This window comes from Anomaloglossus baeobatrachus, chromosome 8 (assembly GCF_048569485.1).
Source record: "Anomaloglossus baeobatrachus isolate aAnoBae1 chromosome 8, aAnoBae1.hap1, whole genome shotgun sequence".
Classification (NCBI taxonomy): domain Eukaryota; kingdom Metazoa; phylum Chordata; class Amphibia; order Anura; family Aromobatidae; genus Anomaloglossus; species Anomaloglossus baeobatrachus.
This window is the reverse complement of record NC_134360.1, coordinates 202974769-202990165: the sequence shown is the minus strand read 5'-3', so window position 1 is coordinate 202990165 and position 15397 is coordinate 202974769. Positions and strand designations below refer to the sequence as shown.

At 47.6% G+C, this 15397-nt stretch overlaps 1 protein-coding gene across 1 annotated transcript in view; it reads left to right on the top strand.

Annotated features, from left to right (window-relative positions):
- Positions 1–15397, top strand: part of SLC44A3 (solute carrier family 44 member 3) — a 121354-nt gene that overhangs the window by 12743 nt on the left and 93214 nt on the right. The window contains exons 4-5 of the mRNA XM_075320080.1: positions 8970–9112; positions 14593–14729. Of these exons, the coding sequence (XP_075176195.1) occupies positions 8970–9112; positions 14593–14729 (280 nt within the window). The remainder of the gene's footprint in view (positions 1–8969; positions 9113–14592; positions 14730–15397) is intronic.

Genomic DNA, 15397 nt, shown 5'->3' with positions numbered 1-15397 from the left:
CTTGTATCTAAGCTTTACACTGAAATTTCCTGCTAGGGCTTATTTTCATGGAAGTACTGTATTATCACAAAAATTATTTTCCTGACCCCATCTACATTAAAGAAAAGTCCTGAAATCTTGCAGTTTTCTTAGTCCAAGCAGTGCGCTGCATTAGAGATTGCCGCTAGGTGACGGTCACAGTTCCCCGCTGGGGGGGCTCAATTCTCAATACCCCCCCCCCCACATAGATCAGAGCTCACCTAGAAAACTATCCTGCAGAAAAATCAAGCAGTCCTATCCTACAGCTGCTGTAAAGAAACACATCTCCTCTATAGAAAACAGAGTTAAAAAAAATCTGCAATTAAAAAAAAAAAGTATTCATGTCTGATTTTAATTAGTTTTAAAAAAATAATATATAGGTGACACACACCTGATAAAAGCCTTGCTGAAAGCACTTTGTAGAGCATGGCTGAGACGTTGCTGTGTATTTTGGCTGCTCCCTCTCCAGCGGACTTCAGGCTTTCATAATGTAGACGAACTATTGGGTTGGGAAAAGGAAAACAATGGCTGAATCATTGATATTTCGTTATTAGGCGGTTGATGTTGGTTATACAATAATCCCTGCATGTATTAGCTGGTGGAAGAACAGCCTGATAAATATATCGGGTACGCTCTTGGAACTAGGTGCTACATTCCCCAAGCTTATGGTTAGCTAAACAAATATATCCAGTTACTTCATCCCTAAAAATAGGCGACCATTCGAAGCTCAGGACAAACTTAAAATATCTTCTTAAAACAGGAAGGACATTGCTAACGGGATTGCACAGTGATTATTTATGTAGAAGTGCGCCAAAAGAGGATCGCTAAGGCTCACATCACATCAGCGGTATTTTGCCGCAAAACCGGATGTTACAAATGCGTTTGTTCCATTCATTTCCAATGGAATCGCGTCAAGATGCAGTCACATGCGGTTATGTATGACGCACGCAACCGCACGTGACCGCATCTTGCCGCCATTCCATTGGAAATTAACTGAAACGCATTTGTAACGGATTTGCTCATGTGAGGTGAGCCTAAAGCCAGCTTTACACATTGCAATTTCGCATACGATATCGTATGCAATTTGCAACGCCCCCATCGTATGTGCGGCACGTTCAATTTGTTGAACGTGTCACACAAACGATTAACCCCCGTCACACTTACTTACCCGTCCATACGACCTCGATATGGGCGGCGAACGTCCACTTCCTGGAGTGGGAGGGACGTTCAGCGTCACATCGACGTCACGCAGCAGCCGGCCAATAGAAGCGGAGGGTGGGAGATGAGCGGGACGTAAACATCCCGCCCACCTCCTTCCTTCCGCATTACCGGCCGGGAGCCGCAGGACGCAGGTAAGATCTGTTCAATGTTCCCGGGGTGTCACACACTGCGATGTGTGCTGCCTCGGGAACATTGAACAACCTCACGTTCAATTCATGAGGAATGGATGACGTGCATGCGATGAACGGATTTTCGTTCAATCGCAATCGCACGTACCTGTCACACACTGCAGTGTACCTTACGATGCCGGATGTGCGTCACGACGTGACCCTGCCGACACATCGTAAGATACATTGCAGCGTGTAAAGCGGGCTTTAGGCTTTAATGGTCACATTGCGTTGCGTGCATTTTTTAACATTTATTTGAACGAATGCAAATAGATTTTCAGTCCGTCTATGAGGCGTAGACTCCTTTATTCCGAACAGTATCAGAAATTCAGTCTTAGTAGATGTGGGCCAATCTGAGAAAAGGAATAATTGCTTTTAACACCTTTACTGTCCGGTCTCAGTAGTACTACCTGGGTATGGTGTGTGTCTGGCACGGGCTCAAGAGTTGAGCCTGCTCCATGCAGGCAGGTGACACCTGTGTTGTGCTGCCGGCGCCTGCCTATATGGAAGGAATCTGAGATAGCCTTGATCTTCTGTATACACGCTTCAATGTCAATCTATCATAGCACATGTAAGTAGTGTAATCCCAACATCCCAGTTGTGCGTTGTCGAAAGCCACATCGCCGCCATCTTGGTGGTGTATTGTTGATTTTCTTCCTTTGTCCTGAAGAAGGGGACTTGATTCATGAAACGTGTAGGCCTATGAAATAAAAGAATATTTTTATATCAACCGTTTATTCATTTGGCAGCAGCACGGCATTAACCCCATTCTCCCTCACTGAAATATTGGTGCCCTAGTGAAACCCAGTCTGTGGCTGAGCTTCATAGGAGATCGGTATTTATACGTGTATTTCAGTACTAAAGCTTTGCAGTATATAGTCTGTGGTTTTTTTACCTGTATGTGTGGTGCCCCTGAGGATTCATTTGCCACAGAGGTACTGCATCTTAGCCGGAGGTGTGGTGCCCCATCCTGGGTAAGGAAGAGGTCATCCACTGGTAGACACAAAACACAGACACTTTCATTAGTGACACTCCACTTGACCGTGGTTAGGGCAAGTTGCACCTTGAGGTTCCCATGGGAATGCACAGTCCGAGCCAGCTTGGGGGTGGAGCCTAGTTAGTGGGAGCAGACTGGAGAAGAGTGGAGGAGTGAAGACCTGTGGTCTGGAGCTGGTGCAGCTCGGCCCAGACACTAGAGAGATGGGGTCGTAGAGTTCACGGGTAGTGCGCCATACCCCCGTGGTCTCGTTCCACATACGACATATTGGAGTGGAGAGACTTGGCCACAGACGGGGATCTGGTCCCTAAGTTAGGGGAAAACAACCAACGTGCTAATCTAGTAAAACTGGAGGCTAGGAGATACAGCTAGTATCGAAGCCAACTCCGCACATGAATCCGCTGGAAGGTGACCATAGAGGGCTAAGAGACAGTGCTTCAAGTCACCCTGTAGGGCCCGCGGACACCGGCTGTGGGCACTCTGTGCGTAGGCGCGGGAGAGAAGGCAGCGCAGGAAGATGACCAGGGAAGGAACATAAGAGAGATGCATCGGTCTTGACCTCCGAACTACCCGGGATCGACTGGAGCCCATCACAGTGGAACCCAGCACTCGAAAGGTGGTCACTGACTAGTCGTGTTACCTTGGAACCTGCTACAGTGAGTAAAAACGGTGAAACTGCATCCCTGTGTCGCTCCGTTATTCCGGCCCTGCACCCCCGCCATCTCCTGACTACCACTCTCATCGTCCCTGGGGCCCAGCGCTACCTGTGGAGAGCTATACCAACCAAGCTGCATCACCATCTGTTCCAGAGGTCCCATCCCGCAGCGTCGGCTATCCCTGGCAGAGTACCACAGGTGGCGTTATGAATAACAATCCCCCATGCAGCCAGAGTGCCTCCACAAAAGTTTAGTGGCTGACATGGGTCAGAGGGACAGTCCGCACCATGGGAGCAAACCTGCTTTAGGCACCCGGTTCTCCTCCTTACTTACTGACTGCTCTTCATTTCTTCATCACAGATCGTCCTTGTCTCCTTTTGTCTGAGCGCTTATCTTCCTGCTTTATTCTCCGAGTTTTCTCAAACTTTCCAGTATGTGGATAAGGATCATCTGTGGTTGCTTCCCATTCTTCCTGTACTCGCAGTCATTCTACATTATACTGGATGCAAATCAAAAAGGTCCATGGAGCCTCTGTTAGGAGTCTCGAAATGGAAAAAGCCAGATATCCCTCCGGGATGGACCGAGCCAAGGAGTGGCTCTTTTTAGGAGACCACCATAACCACCATATTAAGTGGCCCTTTTAGTCAATATCCAGCTCTTGACGAGTTTAAAGATGTGACAAGGGAAATACAAAGGCCAGGTATCCGTCCACAGACAGCTGTTTCGGGGTATTGCCCCTCATCAGTGTGGAGTAGGATTCTGGCTAGGTGGTCACATTATACTAGATGGCAGACACAAATGGTAACTTTTGCATAACCAAATCTCTGGCTCTAAGACGCCACGTGCGCACGTCTCCTGCATAATCTTCATAGATTATGCTGGGGACGCAGGACGCATGCAGTTACGCAATGTGCGCACATAGCCTTCTACTGTTTGGGAGCAGCGTTAAAAAAGGCAGAGAGGGAGATATGGATTGTGCTGAGCTTTCTAACAAGCCCTTTATCTCCTGGATTCACATCTAGGCTATGTGTGCACTAGGCGGTTTTTTTTTTTTTACACTGCGTTTTTGTGCGTTTTTGGCCACTAAAAACACAAACCGCACCCACGGCAAAAACAGACAAAAAACGCACCGTTAGTAACGCATGCGATTTGGTGGATTTTTGGCTGCGTTTTGCTGCGTTTTTGATCACTGCATTTTTTTGCGTTTTTTCCAATGCATCGCATGGGGGAAAACACAGGAAAGAATTGACATGTCCATTATTATTTATTTATTTTTTTTAGCTCAAAAAACGTAGCTGAAAAAAAAGTTGTGTACGGACAACAACAATGAAAAAAAAAGTTGTGTGCAGACAATAAAAATGAAAAGTCAGACTTTGCTGGGGAAGCAAATGCATGCAGTTTTGAGCCCAAAAACACACCTGCAAAACGTGCAAAAACGCAGCGGAAAACGCCTAGTGCGCACATAGCCCTATACCACTCAATACTACTTTATGGCTATGTGCGCACTAGGCGTTTTTCGTGGCCTTTTTGCGTGCGTTTTTGCTCTGACAACTGCATGACTTTGCTTCCCCAGCAAAGTCTGAGTTTTCATTTTTATTGTCTGCACACAACTTTTTTTTTCAGCTGCGTTTTTGAGCTTAAAAAAAAAAAAAAAAAATATGGACATGTCAGTTCTTTCCTGCGTTTTCCCCCCATGCAATGCATTAGAAAAACACAGTGATCAAAAATGCACCGAAACGCGGTAAAACGCATGTTTTTTTTTTTTTACCGTGCGTTTTTGCTGTGTGCGTGTTTTTGCGGCAAAAAACGCACAAATGCACCGTCAAAAAAGTGCCTAGTGCGCACATAGCCTATTTCCTCCATGCTTCTGCTGCTATTTCTTTCTCTGCTAAGGCTACTTTCACACATCCGGTTTGAGCACTGCGGCTCAATCCGGCTGTGAAAACTATGCAACGGATGCGGCGAAAACACCGCATCCGTTGCATAAGTTTTTACATGCGGCCCGTCCGTTTTTTTCCGGTTGCGGCATGCTACTGAGCATGCGCAGTGGAAAAAACCGCATGCGGCGACCGGATGCGTTTTTTTCCGCATCGCCCTGCATCCGGCCTCCATAGGTATGCATTGAAAAATGCGCCGCAGCGGCCGGATGCGGCGCGATGCGGTGTTTTTTGCCGGAGCAAAAAACGTTGCAGGGAACGTTCGATCCGGCCGCGGCATCGGCTAAATCTGCCGCATGCGGCAAAAACCGGACCGAACGCAAGCCCCTGCGGCACAATACGGCACTAATGTAAGTCTATGCAAAAAAAAACCGCAACCGGCGTTACAAAAGCCGGTTGCGGTTTTTCTGCAGAACGCCGTATTGTGCCGCAGAGCAAAAATCCGGATGTGTGAAAGTAGCCTAAGCAATAAAGAGACTGTGGTTAGCCTTTCAGGAACATGAAAAATATGTCGTAGACGGAGAAATGAAATAAATCAATAAATATTTTCTTTCCTTCTAAGTACTGTAATAATGTAACATTTTAATTTGGCAAGAATTAGCTATTCTCCCCATGACGTTATGAACGAGAGTAGTTCTTTCCGTCAATGATTCAGTAGTCTCTGGTTCTTCTCTAAGCTGCACTTTTTAGTTTTCCATGTAGTAATTTTGGAATACAAAACTGCCCATTACGCCCCCGGACACGTTCTCAATGTATAATTTGTTACTCTCAATTTAAGTAAAAATATTTTTTTTATTTTGTTTTTTTTGTCTTCTTTTTTGGAGCTTGTTCAAGAATAACATATGGTTGGTGTCATAAAATGGATGGCTTCAGGCTAGATATTTTTATGACAGGCTGTGAATAGGAGAGGAGATAGCATTGTTGTTTTACAGAGTAATAAATAAGAATTTTCCAATATCCCAAACATATCCAGGTTTGTTGGCTGTAAAATCTGAAGACTTGGAGCTGCTACTTTACTGAATCCTTACTTCTTCGGTTCCTCGTTTTGTTCACTCGTCTGAACCTGAAGATATTCGCCATCGTCTTACATAAAACTTAAAGCGCACCAATCACCAGGATTTTCCTATATAACCTAAAACTAGTGCTATACTGGCACTATCAGGCTGATTCTGTACATACCTTTAGTTGTGAGATCGGATGTATAGTTTTTGAAACACAAGCAAGTAAAGTTTGTAAAATGAGCAGCTTTCTGAGTGGCAGCAGCTGATAGCTGGGGTGGAATTTGATAGTGATTCCTGCCCTCTAGCCTGTCCATCCTCCCTGTTATTTATGCTAATTCTAATTATAGAGTCGTTTGACTAGAAGGACCTGTGCTGATTTCCTATCCATGTGACCAGAAGGGGCGGGGCCCTCAGCCAACATAGCTGATACCAGGAAGCAACATTATTTTTCTGTTGACTGAGGCCCTACCCCTTCTGGTCACTTGGATAGGAAATCAGCACAGGTCCTTCTAGTCAAATGAATCTATAGAATTGGCATAAATAACAGGGAGGATGGACAGGCTGGGGCGGAAATCACTATCAAACTCCACCCCAACTATCAGCTGATCGGCAGCTGCTGCCAATCAAAAAGCTGCTCATTTTACAAACTTTACTTTCTTGTGTTTCAAAACCTATACATCCGATCTCACAACTAAAGGTATGTATAAAATCAGCCTGATAGTGCCAGTATAGCACTGGCTTTAGGTTATATAGGAAAATCCTGGTGATTGGTGCGCTTTAAATAATTTAGATTAAGATAAGTCATTTAATTAAAGGGGTTATCCGGCTTCTTTGACATTTTTTTTTTTTTATTTCCCTATTGGGCTACATTGGGGCAGGTAAGTAGATAGAGACCACTTACCTGCCCTGCTGTCAGCCCCTCTCCCCCGGCTCAGAGCGGTCATGTGACCGCTGCTGCCGCGATTTTGCTGCTTCCGGTCATTTCATGTCAACATGGGCAGGACCATGTTGACATGCAAATGTGGAACAGCTTGTCGCCTCCCTGCTGGGTGTCTACAGTGTGATGAGCCCCGCCCCCTTCCCTGCACCCTCCCACACATTCCCCCGCACCTCTTTTACTCTGCAGTAACCTCCCCCTGCACTGCTGTGGGGTCCGTGACCTGGGGGCGGGGCCTGGCGGCAGCTCCAGCACCAGGCCCCCTGCCCAGGATCGCACATTCAAATGTACCGGCATCACAGATCACCGATGCCGGTACATTTGAAAGTGCTGATGAGAAGCAGCGCAGCGCTGCTTCTCATCACTGTCCCTCCGGCTGTCTGTGCTCTCTTCAGCACAGCGGTGACGTCAGGTGTCCAGAGCACAGACAGCGCGCGAACGTGCAGGAGCGACGGGGACCGAGGACGGGTGAGTATGTACTCCTTACATGTGTTCCCGATGGGGGGGGGCGGAGCAGAGCCATATGTGTGCGTGTGCAGTGCAGAGCCATATGTGTGCAGTGCAGAGCCATATGTGTGCGTGTGCAGTGCAGAGCCATATGTGTGCGTGTGCGGTGCAGAGCCATATGTGTGCGTGTGCGGTGCAGAACCATGTGTGTGCGTGTGCGGTGCAGAGCCATATGTGTGCGTGTGCGGTACATAGCCATATGTGTGCGGTACAGAGCCATATGTGTGCGTGTGCGGTACATAGCCATATGTGTGCGGTGCAGAGCCATATGTGTGCGTGTGCGGTGCAGAGCCATATGTGTGCGTGTCCGGTGCAGAACCATATGTGTGCGTGTGCGGTACATAGCCATATGTGTGCGTGTGCGGTACATAGCCATATGTGTGCGGTACATAGCCATATGTGTGCGGTGCAGAGCCATATGTGTGCGGTGCAGAGCCATATGTGTGCGTGTGCAGTGCAGAGCCATGTGTGCGTGTGCAGTGCAGAGCCATATGTGTGCGTGTGCAGTGCAGAGCCATATGTGTGCGTGTGCAGTGCAGAGCCATATGTGTGCGTGTGCAGTGCAGAGCCATATGTGTGCGTGTGCGGTGCAGAGCCATATGTGTGCGTGTGCAGTGCAGAGCCATATGTGTGCGGTGCAGAGCCATATGTGTGCGTGTGCGGTACAGAGCCCGATGTGGGGCTGTTATTTGCAATGCTGTAGTGATACCAGGTCAGGTGCTGGGGCAGAATACTGACAGGGAATGTGTGTGCAGGGGTGGGGTGGGGCCGGACACTGGGGTGGGGCCGGACACTGGGGTGGGGCCGGACACTGGGGTGGGGCCGGACACTGGGGTGGGGCCGGACACTGGGGTGGGGCCGGACACTGGGGTGGGGCCGGACACTGGGGTGGGGCCGGACACTGGGGTGGGGCCGGACACTGGGGTGGGGCCGGACACTGGGGTGGGGCCGGACACTGGGGTGGGTGGTGACAGCTCTGACTGAGGTTTTGCACAGGAAGTGGTCAGTTTGCTGGAGCTGAATGTAAACAAGAAGCTGCAGAGAATAAAGGGTGAATTCAAGAGGAACAAAAGTTAGAAAACAAAAAATAACAATGTAGGGGTGATTTATATGACAATACAGCACAGATTAGCTTAACAAAAATTTTTGAGTTTATGTTGGACAACTCCTTTAATTTATCATCAGAGAATTGGGTGTCCTCCTCCAATTGGTATATACACCTGAAAATGGTGCGCAACACAGTATACGGTGACTCCATCTGCACCATTATAGTCAGTGGCCCCGTTGGCGCATGACGACCGAATCCTGTATTGCGGGGGGGTTTTGACAGAGTCCCTGACGGGATAAATGAACGGAGAGAGGAGTGCAGTGTGAAAGCGGCCTAAGATCATGGGCAGGGGACTTGGATTAAAAAACGGCACTCCAGTGCTGAAAAATACTGACAAATATCTCGAGTGGTGGTTTAAGCAAAGCACAGTGGAGATCTCATGTATCGGTGCTGCTGTACCAACCTCTCCTTTACTTGCAGGTGTTTATCAGTGGATACGCCTTGATGGCCGGAGCTGCAGAGCGACTCATCTTTGGTTATGACAGTTATGGAAATGTGTGCGGGAAAAGAAATTCTCCGATCCCTAATGCTCCCTTTTCTGGCGAAGACATGACTGACAGAAAGTATGTACGATAAGTTTTTACTTTACTGTTTGTGTAGGAAATCTTGTCATTTTCGCACTGCCCACTAGGCCGTCTTTTCAGTACTCTCATTATCGTCACCGACAGATGACAATGACAGATGACAATTATATACACAGCTGATGACACAAGATCCTCCATTCACGATAGGTGATGTCACGATTCCCACCTCCTCCCTTCACACTGCCTTATGTCCAGATTAGAGCATGCTCGGATAATGTTTCTATACGAACAGAAAAACTGGAGGACAAAAGTATAAGTGCAAAAATTGAAATTCTTTATTAGAGACATTCACAACAGAGCAAATGATTAAAAGACGTTGTCTACCATATCAAAATGAAGGGACAGGGAAGCGTATACAGTATGTCAAGTATAAATAATAAGAGGAGCCCACATGTACAGACAGGGTTAATTCTCAGAGAATGGTAGTAAAAACTGTCAAATGAGGGGCTAGTATCACTCAAGACAACTGTATGCAGTGTTAATCATATAGGGACTGGGATGGGGTTACAAGTCATCATGGTCTCTCCGACCGTTGGTAGGGAGAAGCCATGATGATAATTCCTCCAATTATTCCACAGTAAAGCGGGCTTTACACGCTGCGACATCGCTAATGCGGAGTCGTTGGGGTCACGGAATTTGTGATGCAAATCCGGCCGCATTAGCGATGCCGTTGCGTGTGACACCGATAAGCGATTTTGCATCGTTGCAAAAACGTGCAAAATCGCTAATCGGCGACATGGGGGTCCATTCTCAAATCTCGTTACTGCAGCAGTAACGAGGTTGTTCCTCGTTCCTGCGGCAGCACACATCGCTGCGTGTGACGCCGCAGGAACGAGGAAGCTCTCCTTACCTGCCTCCCGGCCGCTATGGGGAAGGAAGGAGGTGGGCGGGATGTTACGTCCCGCTCAGCTCCGCCCCTCCTCTGCTATTGGGTGGCGGTTCAGTGACGTCGCTGTGACGCCGCACGGACCGCCCCCTTAGAAAGGAGGCGGTTCGCCCGTCACAGCGACGTCGCCGGACAGGTAAGTATGTGTGACGGCTGTTGTGCGACACGGGCAGCGATTTGCCCGTGTCGCGCAACAGATGGGGGCGGGTACCCACACTAGCGATATCGGGACCGATATCGCAGTGTGTAAAGTAGCCTTTACCCAAGGAAATGAGAGGATCATGTGATAGTTCCTCTACATCAGGCATACATCAGTGGTAAAAGAGGGGAAAAGATAATTTCCTTACCTAAAGTGCAAGTGCTTTTGTAAATAATTCTTTGGGTATGCTTGTGATGCAGGTAAACCAATCCATAGTCCAATAATCAATGTAGGGTCCCTAGAGTGCCCAGGATCACAGCCGACGCGCGTTTCGCGAGGGTTAATGCTTTTTCAAGGTGGAGAGCCTTTTCTGGCGAAGACATGACAGACAGAAAGTATGTACGTTAAGTTTTTTTACTTTACTGTTTGTGTAGGAAATCTTGTAATTTTCGCACTGCCCACTAGGCTGTCTACTAGAGTCACACTTTGTTTTCGGTAGATAACACTTTTCAGTACTCTCATCGTCAAAGCCAGATGACAATGACAGATGACAATTATATACACAGCTGATGACACAAGATCCACCATTCACGATAGGTGATGTCACGATTCCCACCTCCGCCCTTCACACTGCCCTATGTCCAGATTAGAGCATGCTCGGATAATGTTTCTATACTAACATTTAGGACCAGATCCAGTCTATTGCTACTGATGTCAATTACCGCCGAAAAGAGCAGGAAGTAGGCGTCTATTATTAGGCTTAGAAGTTTGTTTTGTTTTCTTTTTTTTTTTTTTTTTTGTTTTTTGTTTTCTTCCTATGTAGATGTAAGCATTCCTTATTGTAATAGCAGTGTGCATCAGTATTTGGTGTACTGCAGACTCCTGACAATATACCAGTATGGTTAAATGACTATTCTTTTTATTGGTTACATGCTATATATTTTATTTATTAGACATAGATGTGAGCAAACTCCCTACAGTGCAAGTATATGAGGCTTCAAACTAGGCTCTATAGCAGGGGTGGGTTGTTAATTTTGTCAAGGGGCCACATGAGAGACCGTGACTAGTGTGTGCGGGCCGAAGCAATAGGCTGGAAATAATTCTACTCCATATTAATATTTATTTTTTTTTTTATCAGTTAAATTTGAGCAGAATTAAGTATCCTGGCACCCCCACCTATATACCATATGAGTCTCCACATAACTCCCTATATACAGTACTATCCCCCCACATGGCTCCCTATATACCGAATTAGCCTCCACGTAACCTCCTAAATATGCCTTGAGCCCCCCACATAGCCTCCTATAAATATGGCATGAGCCCCTGTAGCGCCCCACAGGGCAGGCGGTGAAGCCTACTCATCGCCGGGCCGTGTCCGGGTCAGTCGTTGTCACGGGGTGGCCTTTCCCGGCTCCGTTGCTCCGAGAAGTACAGTTAAATGGTGGGGGAGGGAAGCGGGGTATTTAAAAAAAAAAAGTTTGTCGTGACCCCACCTGTGGTACGCATCCAGGGAATAGCCGCCGCTGCCGGGTTCCTCTTCGGGGCAGGTGTTAAGACAGCCGGGATGGTGTTGCTCCCCACAGGCGAAGCGGGCCCCAGTTGGATGATGAGGGTTGTAATGGCCATTGGCATCTAAGTGCTGGGCGGCGGCGCCGGTAAGGACGAGCCAACACAGTCTCTGTGGGCTCAGGGTGTAGTTTACTCACAACTTCAGCTGCCAGCCCGGTCACACTGGTCACTGCCGTGATGGGCTCTGGTCAATCCTAGATCTGGTAAAGGGGTCACCACCAGTGTTGTGAAAAGAGAAAGAGAGAGTGTCCTATTTCTATGGTGTCCCCCTCCGCAGTTAAGTACCCTGGCTGAGCTCCCGGTCCAAGCCACCGGGCCCAGCAAAGTCCAAGTTCTCCAGAGATGTGTTGCCAGAACTATGGTCCTGACGGGTCTGACTGGTATGATGTGCGTGTGTAGTGCCTATTTATACTCCAAATGGAACTTACCTCCCCAGGTGGCTGGCTTCAGTGACCGGGAAGTCCCATGATCGTGATGGCCAACCCACCCTGTGTGAAGGCTCCTAAGTTGTATGTAGTGTATGGAATGTGGAACACCGGTGATTAACACCCTCCTTACCTGAGATAGATACTGCACCCTAATTAGGGTGCAGTACCCTGTGGTGACCAGAGCCTCAGGGGTGCCACATTCCCACATAGCCTCCTATAAATATGGCATGAGCCCCCACATAGCCTCCTATAAATATGGCATGAGCCCCTGTGCATCCTCCTGTATACATTGTGCGCTCATACACGTATGAAAATTAAAACCCCACATACTTGCCTCTCTCCAGTTCCCCTGTCACTCTACTCACTGACCCTCCACACAGCTGTCTTACACACTAATTGGTGGAAGAAGGGGCCGATGGCCCCTTTACTGCTATTTATATTTACTGCTATCCACATCCTACAGATAGCGGGGACCTAGGGTTGCAGTGAAGGGCACGTTGCGGCCCACTGGTTTGAACCATTCGTCTGCGGGCCGGACTTGAACAGTCACACGGCCAGATGTGGCCCGCAGGCCGCACTTTGCCTAGTCCTGCTCTATAGGATTACATTGCAAAAGTGACTTCCAGTCCATATACAAACCATTCTGTGATCCTGCTGGTCATGTCACTCAGAAAAGGATTGGAGCAGTGCTGAAAGCCGGGGAAGATGGCCATCAGTACGTATTTTATTGCAACTACTTCTCATTACATAGGTATTTATAGAAGGGTTCGGGAGATAAAATTTGTGTTGGAAGTGCTCCTTTAGCTATTGTCTCTTGGTACCTTTATAGAAACATTTGTTATAAATTTTTTTTATTTTTTTTTTTTATGTATTTGTTGTCATGTCTGTTTGTGAAATAGTATTACAGAGCTGCCATCTAGTGGCCGAATCTCTAACCATTCACTTTAGTTAGGTTTCATAGGATTGCCCACCGCAATATAAAATAAATAAATGTAGGTGTTCATCATGGTTTAAATATGAAGTGAAAAATAATTATCTACTATTTCCCTACACCTTGCTTCCTGGTGTCTTATCTTGGTTGGTATCCCCATGTTAAAGGGAACCAGTCACTACTTAGTCGGCCTATAAGCTGTGACCACCACCACCGAGCTTTTAGGCTATGTGCGCACTAGAGCTTTTTACCCGCGGATTTACCCGCGGATTTGCCGCGGAAATTTCTTGAGAAGTGTCTGCAATCTTTGTGCAGACATTTCCCAGCAAATTCTATGGTAAAAAAAAAAAGCTGTGCGCACTGGTGCGGATTTTTCTCAAGAAATTTCCGCGAGAAGAATTTCTCGAGAAACTTTCTTGAGAAAATGAACATGTCCATTATTTCCGCAGGTACCCTGCGTATTTCTGCAGTACAGCCTGCAAAAATCCGCAGGGAACCACCCGCGGGAAAATCGCGGCTATTCCGCGGCAAATCCGCGTCAAATCCGCATGCGGATTTGGTGCGGATTTTTTCCGGAGGTCCGGAAATCTTTCACTCCCAGAAGTTTCTCAAGAAATTTTCTTGAGAAACTTCACATTTCTAGTGCGCACATAGCCTAATATACAAAAAAAAAAAAGCTGTGTAAAACAAAAAAAAAACACTTTATAATGCTCAACAGTCACACTGCGGTGGATTCTAGTCAGATGGGTGTCTCTGGTCTCCGGTGCCGGCGCCTCCTCTTTCGGCCATCTTCATCCTCCTTCTGACTTCTGTGTGCATGACGCGTCCTACGTCATACACACTGGCCGGTCCCGCGCAGGTGCACTACAATGCTTTGATCTGCCCTGCTGAGGGCAGATCAAAGTGCGCCTGCACAGGACCTCAATGCCGGCGAGTGTGGATGACGTAGACGCGTCATGCACGGCGGCTACAGAAGAAAGAAGAGCAAGATGGCCGAAAGAGGAGGCACCGGTCCTGGAAAACTGAGACGCCCATCCGACTGTTGTGCACCGGAGCGACCTTCTAGGGGTGTATTATAAAGTGTTTATGTTCTACTATGCGACCTGTGCTCTTATATACAGCATGTTAGAATGTTGTATATAAGAGCCCACTGGTGGTGGTGGCCGCACCTTATAGGCCCCAAAACTGGCGTGACAGGTTCCCTTTAACACTGCAGCCAAACACTGGGTGCATTGGTGAGCAATACATACCCAATGAGGTCAGTGATTGGCTGCAGTGTTCACGTTTCCATCTGACACACATCATACATCTTCATCCTGTTTGTCATAAGGATAGAAAGTAAAAGCTCGATGAGCGACGATGGATCCGTCAGTGAGTATTCAGTACTATTATTTTAAATGCATGCTGGGCTTTTTGATATATAAAAAGCAAGTGGTGGACATTCCCTTAAATTGTAATAGTACATATTATAAAAACCTATATATTTTATTTTTTTTTATTTTGCAGACATGTTTTCTTCCTGAATTCGTGCAGTTTACACTTCAGAGACCTGAAAATCAATTCCACAGCTTTGTGTGTGTCCAGTTGTCCTCAGGAGCAGCTGACGTCTCTGAAGGAGCTGCAGCTCTTTGCAAAAAATAATGGTATGTCTGGAGCACTATTATGAAGGAGACGCCTATCAATTTGGAAATACAGTGGTACCTTGCTTAACAAGAACAATCCGTTCTGGGAGTGTGCTTGTTAACCAAGTTACTCGTTCAGCAGAGCAAGAGTTCCCATAGGAAATCATTGCAATGCAGACGATTCGTTCCACAACGTGTTAATGTCCCATCCTGGTCCCCTATTCTGTCACTCCACACATGCACAAACGCGCACAAGCACACACGCACATATTGTATGCTCACTTTACCTTCCGTTCCAGCGCCGGTCTCCTGGGACTTGCTGTTCTCTGGTATGGGGCTGGGCTGTGAGCAGGTTACCATAACGATGAGGGAGGAACTTCTGCTGCCAGAGCGCTGACGTCAAAGGCAGAGCTGCTTGCCTCTGATTGGCCAGCGCGCTGCCTTTGAGTAGCGGGGACAGGAAGTTCCTGCCTTGTCGCTATGGATGCCGATGTACAGCCTGGAGTGGAGCGGAGCGGCGAACTACAGGACCCACTAGGCCGGCGATGAAACGGAAGGTACACTATATTATATGCTCACCTTACCTTCCGTTCCATCGCAGGCCTCCTGGGTCTTGTAGTTCGCCGCGAGCACGTCGCGATGTACCCGGGAACTAGAAGAACCATGAGACCGGCGGTGGAACGGAAGTT